This window comes from Taeniopygia guttata, chromosome 3 (assembly GCF_048771995.1).
Source record: "Taeniopygia guttata chromosome 3, bTaeGut7.mat, whole genome shotgun sequence".
Classification (NCBI taxonomy): Eukaryota; Metazoa; Chordata; class Aves; order Passeriformes; family Estrildidae; genus Taeniopygia; species Taeniopygia guttata.
In genome coordinates, this window is record NC_133027.1 from 96829437 (window position 1) to 96841817 (window position 12381).

Here is a 12381-nt window from a genome sequence, read left to right on the forward strand (position 1 = left end):
AAAGTCTGTCATAGGTCATGATTGAGACCCATATTCCAAAGGCAGGGGCAGCAAAACAGAGAAAAGTGTCTTGTTCTAGTTTCATTCTCATTTCTTTAAGTAACAGTAGCTCTAAGCTCCAGCAGAAGACTTGAGAGATCAGAGTCTGACATGTCCCATGCTGCCTATGATGTGTAGCACATCACTATTGTGTTTTGCATTTTTTTTTTTAAACATTTATTTTCCACACAGGTTTGTCTGTGCCCAGCTACCTAACCCTGTATTAGAGAGCATCAGCGTCATTGATACACCAGGAATCCTTTCTGGAGAAAAGCAGAGAATTAGCAGAGGTAAGTCCCAAGTTCAGTTCCCTTCTAAATGACAGGAATGAAAACCAAAGGAACTCTATATGATTTTCACTTTGCACTAGACAAGCTGTGGATAAAAGCAGTGGTGGGAGCCTTTCAGAGCTACAGCATTTCTTTGCAAATGGAGACCAAAGGGTCATGGTTAATCTTCTGCAGAGAATTTAGATGTTTTCAGGGAGGGCTGCTGACAAGGTCAGCAGTACCTGTGTCACAGTCCAATATTTCCCCACGGAAGAGATTTCTATCAGAGTCAAGTGATACCTATCTGCTTTGCAGAACCAGTTGCTTTTAGTGGCTTACTGATGATCCATAGCCAAGGTCTCCATTGTAATCTACCTGGTTTCTTGCACTGGCCAGGCTTCCTAAATCTAGTGCAGGACTGGATTTAGTTTAAGAACCATTGGCACTCAAGTTCCTCATTGCAGTAAGGTATCTGGAAATTACAAAATCCTAGAGTAATTTGGGTTTTAAGGGACATTAGTTTTAACCCCCCACACCTTCCACTAAACCAGGTTGCTTAAAGCCATATCCAACTTGGCCTTGAATACTTCCAGGGATGGGGCATCCACAACTTTTTGGGACAAACTGTGGCACTGCCTCACCACCCTCACAGTAAAGAATTTCTCCTCAATATCCAACATAAGCCTACCCTTTTTCTGTTTTAAACCATTCCCCCATGTCTTGTTACTACAGACCCTAGGAACTGGAGCTGATGAATAGCATAGAGTCTCTTAGTGAACTTCTGAGGTCACTCTCAGACTCACCTTCTGAAGTGGGCAACATCTTTATACTTTAAACCTAACCTCCATGGTCACCTTCTTGATCTGTAAGGTGATGGTGGCATAGCTTCCATTTCTGGAAGGTTACTCAGATAAAGCTGGGAGCTATGCACCATTTCTTTGGAAGAAAGCCAAGAGCAGTAATCTCAGCATTCAGGTTTGAGATCAGTTCTCATGCACACTGCCTATTAACAGTGCACAGTTGAGTTTCAGCAGCACAGGCTCCACCCCTAAGTGCTGAGGCCATATTTCCATGTTCTGCTCCATAAGATTTCAGATGACTCATGACTTTCCAAGTTCTGTGACACTTTTGCATTGAAATTTTTCTTGGAAACTTTCTTTTTTTTTTTGTTTTAATCAAGCAGCCACGTCTCACAGAGCCAGGTTTTGTTTGTTATGCTGGGATTTTCCAGAGGAACCTTAGCTAGCAAAGAAGTGTCAATAAAGCACAGCTACAGTTCACAAAAAAACCCTTCACATTAACTTTTTTCAGGATGGGCCTCTGCACTGCTAGGGGATCAGAAATTCCAAGGTGTGCCAGCCTTCATGAGAAGGTTGAAAAATATGCTGTGCAAGCATTCCTCCCCTCAGCAGAAAGTGTTATGGAGATTAAAAAAATGTATTATGTGGTGTAGATATTTTCCAGTCAAAAAATGCCACTGAAAGCAACCACTTGTCTCCTGTGGAACTATCACATTGAAAGAAACTTGTTTAGGAGGAAATATTTTTGTTATTAAAAAAAAATAAAAAGAAGGTATAGGTGAGTCAAAATGGACCCATTTCAAGTCCCTTTTCCAAACCTCCTCACTAATTCAAATGATGACATGTATTGCAAGATTTTCCTACTTTTCAGCTGTTTACAGAACTAAAAATACCCTCCTGCAGAATACACTGGCACTTCTTGCTGCTCCTTCTGCAAAAATTTCTCTGTCAGCTTTCCAGTGGGTCTTGGTGCCCCATTCTAGAGACTGTCAGTCCTACCTTGGGGCTGGCAAAGGTCATGGAACTGATCATCATCATGGATCAGGCCAGGCAGCACAAGCTTATGAAAGGCAGCTCCTGCTTGACCAACCTGATCTCCTGCTGTGACAAGGTGACCCAGTTCCTGGGTGGGGGAAGGCTGAGCATATTGCCTACCTAAACTTTAGTAAAGCCTATGACCCTGTTTCCCTCACATTCTTCTAGAGAAACTGGCTGCTCATGGCTTGGATGGGTGCACCCCTTCCCTGGGTGAAAAACTGGCTGGATGGGCAGGCCAGGAGTGGTGGTGAAAGGAATTAAATCCAGCTGGAGGCCAGTCACAAGTGGCATTGCCCAGGGCTCAGCACTGGGGCCAATCATGTTTAATATCTTAATCAATGATCTGGACAAGAGGAGTGAGAGCACCCTCCGCCAGTCTGAAGATGACACCGTTCTGGGCTGGAGTGATGGTGTGCTGGAGGATGGGAAGGCTCTGCAGAGGAATCTGTAGAGGGATCTGAATGGATGGGACAGATCAATGGGCTGAGGCCAGTGCTAGATTTACAGTTAGATTCAATAATCTTAAAGATCTTTTCTAACCTAAACAATTCTATACTTCTGCAGCTACTCTAATAAATGCCAGCAATGCCAGACACGCTTATAGCACAGCTGTGCACTGTTGCAAAAGTCACTGGTGTACTTTAACCCAAGCCAGTAATACCTCTGCAAACATTTGGAAACAGCTGAGGAGGCTAAAGGGGAGTCCCAGTTCTGTACATTTTTGCATGCTGTACATGTTTGCAAAAGTGGAAGCCTGTCTCAGCATGTGGAACAGGTTCTTCCTGGACAACTTCTCTGCCCCCAGTACAATTAAGTGCACTTAGGGCAGAAAATTGGCACATTGGCCCTGTGACTAACAGTGTGTGGTTATTTGACCCTTTTGCCAGAAGGCAACTCCAGATGGAGTACAGCCATCTCCTGATCATCCTGCCATCCCAGGAATTTACTCTGCTGTATCTCCAGCCAGACAAGGGGGCTGTCACAACCTGTCCACTGATCTAATCACAACAGTTAAAAGTCCAGTGTAGGTGGGACCTCGTTTTGCCACCATTTACATCTGGGACAGACTGGAAGTGGTCATGTGGGCTAGGTCAGAGGACCTTGCAATAGATACAGGACAAGATCTTCATCTGGTTTAGGTCAGTATGGCTTTGTTGAACCTGGGACAACTCCAGCAATTTCTGTCTACAGGAAGAATCCAAAGAGTGCTGAGCTGCCTGTGTTTAGGAAGCGCTGCTGCCAGGCATTGGCTTGAGCTTATCTCGAGGTGTTTGAAAGGGAGTAGTCACCTCCCAGCTCCCATGGAAGAGGAATAGGAAAAAGTGGTGAGGCTGACACCTTTGCCACCAAGCTTACAAGCCAGCTGACCTCATTAGCAAGTTGGTTTTGGAGGCAGATAGAGCAGCAACATGGTCTAGGCAGAAAACAAGACAAGGCTAAAAAATGCTGACACAACAAAATTCTTCTTCTCCTTCCACACCTTCCCAGCCTGCTCAGATTTCACGTGGGAGGGAGTCTGACAGAGGTTTTCCAAGAGACTTTGAAGTTTCTTAACTGCTTGGAACAGGAATGCTTTTCTTACCCCCATTGCTAGTAGTAGGTTCTAAGACCCTCAGACTGGGGTACCTGGGATGCAATGTCAGGGAAGAGAGTAGATAGTGAAGCAGCATTCTGTCTACATTTGAGGGGGAAAGTAAAGATGTAAAAGATGTGGCAGGCTTTCCCAGCCTTCCCATCCCATGAGAACCAGCAGCATTTCTAAAAATAGGAAATTCCTCTCAGTGGGAACATCACAAGTCCATCTCCCTCCCCACTAGACGTCAGGAGCATTAGTTAATCTATACAGTGTCAGCTTAGCAGAATACCATGCTGTCAAATCTTAGCAATCCATGAGAGCCACCTTATACCATTGCATTTCAAAATAGTAGCTGTTCCTGTTACTGCATCCATGTTTCAAAGAGCAGGAGCAAAGGAACAGGGTTTAAAGGATTGATTCAGGGGCCAAGTCCAGGTTCTGAAGCATTTCACTTGTCTAAACTCAACTGTGAATTAAATTCACTGCCTTGTTGCTGTTAAAGATGACAGATCTGACAGTCCCTTCACAGCCAGTGTGTGCACGAGCACAGGGTGCTGGTGTTAGTGCAGCAGCACTCAGCCTCCTACAGCCAGCAGCAGGGCTTTGCAAATGGCTACCAAGCTTTGCTGCAAGGAATGCTGTATAACCCCAGAAAACAAAGCTCTGCACTGGCTCTCTTCCAGGACTGCATGACCATAAAGAGCCCCCTTCCCCCACAGAGCAGCCCATGAAGCTTCCCAGAGCAGAGCTGCAGGTTTAGGGCTATCAAACAATTGAGGGTGATGCAATCTGTCATAGCTGAAGTGCACATCCCTTTGACATGCAGTGACATCACCAGCACTGACACAGCAGCTGCTGCTGCTCTCAGGCCCTTGTAAAAAGTGTAGCCAATGAGCTGCCTGCACTGATTTGACCTACTGAGCTCCTGACTCATGCACTACTTTGTGGTAGGCACCACAGTGTCATAGGCGTGGTAGCCAGACTCCCTAGGATGCACAGGTGTCATTTACAGGCTTTGTGGGAAATGTTTCCAGGATGTCCTGGCCCATAGCATCTTGTCCTTCACTGCTTCTGTATTATCCTTGCCTGGAAGGCAGCCATTTCTCTTCTGATCTTTTTTACAGACTGAGTCATGAATCTATATCCATGTTTAAAGAACTAATGATTGCATTGCCTTGCCCCTTGTTCTGTGTCCTTTTTGTTATTTATTGTTTCTAGGGGAGCATGAGGCTGCACAGATGCCCATGGGGGAGGTGTTTGTACCAAAACAGCACAGTCTTGCCTGCTTTGAGAATTTGATAGTGATACAAATGCCATCCACTTGCAAAGCACTGTTGTGGTGTCACGTAATTAGCTCAGGCCAGCCTCCTGGGAGGGAAGATGAGGAGGGGGTGACTGTACTGACATAAACAAGGGCAGAGGGGAGGACCACAGATCAGGTCATGCAGAGCCAGGACAGGAGTGAGGACTTCCTCATAATTCATCACTCTGTGAGTCTGCCCTGCTAATGGAGCCACCTGGCAACAAGAACTCGTGCACTTCAAGTGGCAGTGCCATCCCTGGGGGCCGAGCCTTGCACGCTCTGCTGCCCATCTGTCTCAACCTACATCTGCCCTCAGCAAAGATTCAAGTCTGCCAAGTTCAGTGACACCTTGGCCAAGCTGTGTTTGATCCCTCTTTTGGTAGTACTTCCTGGATGTATCCTGAACACTTATGTCATATTCACTCTCTGTATGCTGCCTTGTCGTTTTCCTGCATTAGCAGTGACCACAAGGTCCTAGCCAGGAGGTAAGTACTGGCAGTGTCATTCCTCATTGGCTTGCTTTCCAGTATGCACTATTCCAGTATTTTCCCAGCCTTCCACTCAGTTCCATTCTGCTGGCTTCAATACAGCCTACGCATCCCATAACCAAGGGATAGAACCCTACCCACCAGCCTCACCCTTCTCCTGGGAAAGCAAAATTCCCAAATGACCAGCAGCTTCAGCACCAGGGACATTTAATCACTCACCAGTCTGACAGCAAGAAGAAAAATGCTAATAGCAACAGTCTTGGGCAGTGCAGAGCTCTCAGCCTGGCTGTGTCTCAAACAGCCATGCTTGGAAGGGAAAAGCAAACACCAAGGGAATTGATGTTCTCCCACTTCATGCAATGCGGTTTAGGGTACAACGGCAACAAAAAATATTTTTTCTGAGGAACTTTATCATGTGTGCTAGCAACAGCATGATTCAAACTAAAGACATCCACCCTAAAAGGGAGGCATTTCAAATATTTGCTATAATACTCCCCACTGGTGATGTTTGCTTATATTTTGTACTTCACTCTGCCTGGGAGGGTGAAAGTGCACTGGTTAGTTTTTGACTTTCCAGTTCACCTCCATTACAGCTGCTTTGCCAACCTCCCTGATTTTATCACAGTCTCACTTAACACATACTGTTCCACTGAAATGCTCAGCTCTTACAGGCATGCTGTTCTGCACTTCCTCTTAAATACAGCACAAAAATGAGCAGAAAATCTGCACAGTTCTCATTTTTATTTCTAGAAATACGTGAAGCCATGAGCCTAACTCTTCTGACCTGAAAGCAATATGCAGACAAAAGGTCAAGATTATATTTGGGGTTTGGGAAAGCCAAACCATTATTTTGTTTGGTACTGGGGACGGGGAGAGGGACTGTCTCCATGATTAAGGTTGGAAATACTGATATATTTTGCAGTCCAGAACTAGAAGAGCAAAAAAAAAAAAAATAACACCAAAGAACAAGATTAAATGGCTGCAGAGATAGAAAGGGCTGTGCTTGTTTCTGTTCCTGTTAACATACAGCAAGCATTTAATTTGTGTTACTAAACGAGTCTGGATTTTACAACAGCTGTGCAGCTTGTCCATTTGTTGTGCACTGTGCACGCCAGAAATATTCTAAGTATCTATTGCATTGAAGGAAGATGGTCATGCCATCAGCATCTCATCAATTTGCATTATTTATGCCCATCATGCATTCTTTCAGCATCCTGAGTAACAATGGAGAAGGAATGTGTTTCCTGGTCCCTGGGAGCTGTCAGTGACTGGTGGCCATTTCAGGCCAGCTTTTCAAATATGATTTCTCCTGAAATTTAAAGTGTGTATACAGGAGAATTCAGTTTGTGTTTGGATGCTATAGTAAAAAAAAAAGTTCCTTGGAATCCCAGCTACACATCAACGATGCTATGCACTGACTTCTCTGGAAAACTTGGCCTGTATTCAGGTGCCTTCTGAGGTCCTAAAATCTGTCTATAAACTGTTTTCAGAATTGGCCCAAGTACCAGGTAATGCTCAGGTCCATCTGTCACAAGTGGCAAAGATAAAAATGTGTAGATGGGACAAGTTCTGTCTGTGTGTTAAACAGGCTTTTATAGAGAAACTTAGCTCTGGACAATGCTCTCCTCAGTTTTGTTCCACCTGATCTGAATGTGCCTAGTGAGGTTTCATTGACTTTCCAGTGACATAAAGCCAGAGCCCCATCAGACTCACAGTCTCTTCCCCACCCTGAAGCCCTTGCAGTAAACAACATGAAAGCAAAAGGCCACACAGTCTGACACTCCAGGTACTGGTTAATGTAAATGTTAGCATTGTTGCTAGCTCAGAACAGAGACCTGCTGTGCTTTGAGTCCTTTTTGCCTTTGCTTTGTAAGCCTTAAAGCCTCCAAAACGTATTTAATATTTCCATTAGTTCTTGGTACAGAAGAGGAGGAAATGTGGAGCACTGGCAGGAGGATGTAGCTCCCAGTGCTCTGAATCAGCAACTCCAGGACAGATTATTTATTTGAGTATAGGCACAGGCAGAAGTGATTGGCAAGCTGGGGCCTGCTCTAGAAATTAGGGCATGTGACATTCAAAGAAATCTTTTCATCCCAAAGGCTTTCTGTGTACTTCCCAACACACCCACAGATATGCATTACAGAAATCTCTTTATATTCCCCTGGGAGACAGCCACTTCCAGAAAGGAGTATGGCAACTTTTTAAAAAAGTGTTTTAGGATGAGCTGCAGTGAGGTGTATCCAGTACCCATGCCTTGCTTTCCATCATCCCTTCTGTCCTCTCCTTGCTGGCACCACCAGCTCCTCACCTCGAGAGAACTTGCTCAAATCACTGCTCTTCCACCCAGTCCCAGCTGTTTCCTCTCTGATACTCTTACCCAGCACCCTTCTCTCTCTAGGACACCATAACAGCCACCCAGCACAGCTTCCCACTCACTCTGTGTGTCCTCAAAGGGATGTGTAACTTCCCCCGCCCTCCCCTCATTTTCTTCTTCTGACCATCGTGTGACCTTCCTTCTCCTTTGCTCACAGCCATCTGTCACATTTGGGTAACACCTGCCCCTCCTGGCACATTCTCCCCCTCCATTGTGGACTGCCCGCTTGTTTTGCAGTGACATAAGTCTTCTTCCCTGGACTCTGAAGGGCTTTCAGGCAGGACATTACTGTGACCACTTAGACTAAGCTTCAAAACTCTCTTACTCAGTTACAAGAATTTAAGTCATAAGCTCACTGGAATTGGCATTCATTTCATTTCTTTTCATCTCCCCAGAGCTGTTCCCTCTCTAGGCAGTCACTGGGAGCTTCCTTCTCATCTTTCTAAAGCTGGTGTTATCTAGAAATGAAAGATTTACCAGATTGTGCCACTCTGTAAGGCAGAGTTTTATGGCAGTGTCCCTATTTGTCAAGTGGGAGACTGGCTCTGATTGAGAAGGAAGCTCCCATGACTAAAATTCAGCAGGAAAGAAGTAAATTGCAAAAAGCAGCAGCACAGTTTACAGCAGTAATAACAGCAAGCTGTGAAATATCTGGTGCAGAGCAGCAGCTTTGGGGTTTTCAGCACTTTTTGAGTGGAAACACTGAGAACTGTTTCCATTCAACCCCACCTGAACTCAACCACCGCAGGACCTCTGGCTATGGTTCCACAAGACAGGAAATCACTAGTATGCTTGCTACCAGTGGGAAAAAAAAAAAAAAAAAAAAACAACAACAAAAAAAACCCCACAAACAAACTAAACAAACCCAAACCAACAACCAGTGTAGCTACATGGTGAGAAATGCTGAACCACTGCATGCCCACTCCTTACTGATTCAAATTGGCTTTAAAATCTTATAGCCAGGAAGATTTTGTGCTGGGTCAGGTATCATCCATCTTCCCACAGTCAGCATAAAGACTGTATCATGCCTGATCTGACTTGACAGAATGTAATTGCATAATCCTGACAGATCTTGGTGAAATGCATGCTGCTAAGTATTCCAGTGCTGCACAGACAAGAATTCATTAGGCCAGCCTGCCTTATGGAGTCTAGGTGGCAAGGTGTCTGCAAGATGATAATTTTCTCTGCAGTCTGAACCCACTGACAGTCCTGCTGACTTGTCAGCTTTGTGTTAAGTCTGTTGAGTCCTTTTCATGCTGTCAGAAGGAAACCTGTCCCATGAAAAAAACATCTGATGGAATAAAATTGTTATCGTGTTCATCTTGTCCTCCTACTACTGTATGATTTGGATTAATTTTCCATTCACGTTCACCTTATCTGGAGGTTGTGAAAGAAGCTGCATCAATGATGTTAGAGAATGTTTAGATATGCAGCATATTTTTCAACAAGGATGCATGCACAACAGGAATTACTGAACAGCAAATTCTTCCCTTTACAGTTCTATCTGAACATCCCTGTAATAATGATTTTGCATTAATGCAGCTTTGGCAAGCAGATGGCTTCCCAGCCACTCTAAGTTCACAATAAAACCATGCTGAGTTCCATGGACAGCTTCACCCATCCCTGAAACACTGCCAAAGCTGAGATTGTGCCTGCCTGCTTTTTTGAGAGGCCTTAGCGACACCCTACAACACAGGGAGGCACAGGGAGACATAATACATTTGCACTGGAATGAGCAAGGAACACCAGGAAAACTCCTAATTTGACTGCAGATGAAGATCAGTTCTTGGTCTAAGCTCACACAGTAATAAACTGCCAGAAGAAAGGCCCAGTGCATCTGTGAAATGAAAAAGGGGCAGGAGGGAAGAAACCGAAGTGAGGCTGTAATGTTTAAGTTTAGTTACAGAATGAGCCTCATGCTTTCAGGTTTTGAACACCTCCAGCTCTGGCTGGAGCCAGGCAAAATGCCTTGAGTTCTCTGTGCCATTGAAGAGCCCTCCAAAAATGAAAGCTCCAAACTAAACGTTAAAGTATTAATCTAAGACCTTCTTTTTAAACACCTTTATTAATAGCTTGCCCTTAGCCATTTACACTGTCATCCTTCTATCCAAATGCTTTAGTAACAATCTATTATACACTAAAAGCAAGACTGCAAAGTCAACCCTGTAAATCACATCTGTAGCAATTCTCTAGGCATGTGTGTGAAAACACCACCACAGTCAGTGACTCTGAGTAGACAGTTATAAACAGAGCTCTGTCCCAGGTCATGCTGTGTGTTAAGGAACTTTACAGCACTCGGGATAATTTTTCCCTCTTTCCCTCTGTAATGTTCCATCACTTAAAAACAGAATACATACACTTACACCTCCTTTTTCCTGCCAAGTACCCCCATACAGAGGAAGGCAGCTGGGATCAGTAGCACTGAACACACAAGACTTGTTTCTTGCTCAGCTGGGCACCAACAGGAGGGGTTCCCCAGAGCCAGAGCAAGTGGGACATACAAGGGGAGGGTGTGGGCTGGGCTTTTGTCCCAGCATGGGATGGAAACAAGTCCAATGGTGATGTTTCAGAGCAGTCAACAGCAAGTGTTACTCTCCAGGGCTTTGTTCTCTCTTTAATGGAGATATGCAGGACAGCTGTCAGGAGAATATTTCTGAGCAAGCAAAGAAGCCAGGAAAGAAAGTCTGCTAATCAATCTAGACATTTAATGAAGTCCACAGGGACATTCAAGATTCATTCTATGTTACTGTAGTAGCTGGAAATACACAAAGGGTCTGAGCATATATTAATTTCCATTTCTTGCTGGGTAGAGCAACATTTATTTTTGTTAATTGGAAAGAAAGGCTCAGTAAATAGATACCTTCTAAGTGCCACTGTGGATGTAGGCTTGATACAGGATAAAAATCATGAGAGCTAAACACCTAAAGATACTTCTGGACAAACCTTCAGACCCATGCTAAGGTCAGTCTCCCAAGTCTTCAGTTAATACCAAAACTACAGTTACTCTTTTTTTCTATACTTCACTTATTTTAAATAATCAATTCCCACTTTTACTAAATCCCTGCAAGGTGGACTGAGTCTCAGGTGCAGACACTTTCCCTAACTCATTCCAGCCCTATTAACACAACAGAGAGTGTAACAGTGATTTTTCCTCTACTGTCGTAGGGAAACCATCCACATGATCTCTGACAGGAGATCACTGTAGCATTACAAGGTAGCCTAGAGAGCATGACTGTTTTCCACCTGATTCTCCCAAGAAAAAGACTGGACAAAGTAGCTATGGTACAATTCAAACATATGGCAGCTTGACAAGAAAACATCCCAGTCCATGAGATTTTACAAGGTTAAATGCACAAACATCTCCAAATAAAGTCACCCTGACTCACTGCTTCCATGATGGAAAAGCAAGCTGTGTAGCTCTGCGTATGAAGAAAAAACTGTCCTGCCATGCCAGATGACTACCAGCCCTGGCAGACATGAACATAAACTCTGTGTATCCTCTGTGAAGTGAGGTATCAGCATAGACTTTGTCCTGCTGCCAGTGCCCCCAGCACAGGTTAGGAAGGAGTCAGCACACTGATCTTTGCAGCAGATTTGCAATTAGAGCAGTGGAGCAGAGCTCCCTGCAGCCAGAACACCTGAGGTTAAAAATCTGAGGTTAGCACCTAAGGTTAAAATAGGCTGTTAATATCTGAAAGCAAGCAAGGTCAATTTTATTTCAGTTTTAAAAAACTGACTTGTGGCTGTGTTTGAGGTCACACACACAGACTAAGATACGCAGCTATCTATATAATATATTGAATGCTCAGAAGGTCTTTGTCAAAGCTAACACTGATTCTGAATTCTCTGAAGTTCTCAGCATCAAACGTAGCTGAGCAAAGAGCCAGGGCCCAGCATTGCTTGCTCTTATTAGAGGAGACACTCGTGTCCTAGTGAGCAGAAGGACACTGGTGGGACAAACATCTGTCTTTCATTTGAGATTTCTGTAGATCCCATAGATGAGAGCAGGGCAAGGTATCCACAGCCAAGAACACACGCCTCACATGCCCACACTCTGCCACCCCCTTTTCCTGTAAGGAGCGAACTGTAATCGACCAAAGCAGAACACTGCCCAGTAATAATACTTCAAAGTTGTATAAAAGTTCTCATTGGCAAAAAATTAATACCAGTTTATCCAGCTGAAGAGAATGTTCACATGGACTTTGCTCCTGACACGAGAGCCAGGATTTCACTCCAGTTTGCTAAGTCATATGGAAGAAAAGGCCAGCATGAAAAAGCAAGGTCAGAGCTCATCTATCCTCCATTCTGTAGTTCCAGTCTAATGATTGGGATGCACTGGTTGCCCTCCAGGTTTTAGAGAGGACAGAAGGAAAAAAAGGAAAAAGAAAGGGAAGCAGGAGGAAAGAGCACCAAACTAATTATCATGTATTTATTCATGAAAGCCAAGATTAAAATAGTATATTAAATTATTTGAATGCAAATAGCATTTGCTCT

The 12381-nt window shown here is 44.2% G+C and overlaps 1 protein-coding gene across 1 annotated transcript in view; it reads left to right on the top strand.

The window, feature by feature from the left end:
- The window catches only part of EHD3 (EH domain containing 3), a 30123-nt gene that overhangs the window by 11928 nt on the left and 5814 nt on the right, over positions 1-12381 (top strand). Inside the window, exon 3 of the mRNA XM_030268940.4 lies at positions 232-329. Within this exon, the coding sequence (XP_030124800.1) occupies positions 232-329 (98 nt within the window). The remainder of the gene's footprint in view (positions 1-231; positions 330-12381) is intronic.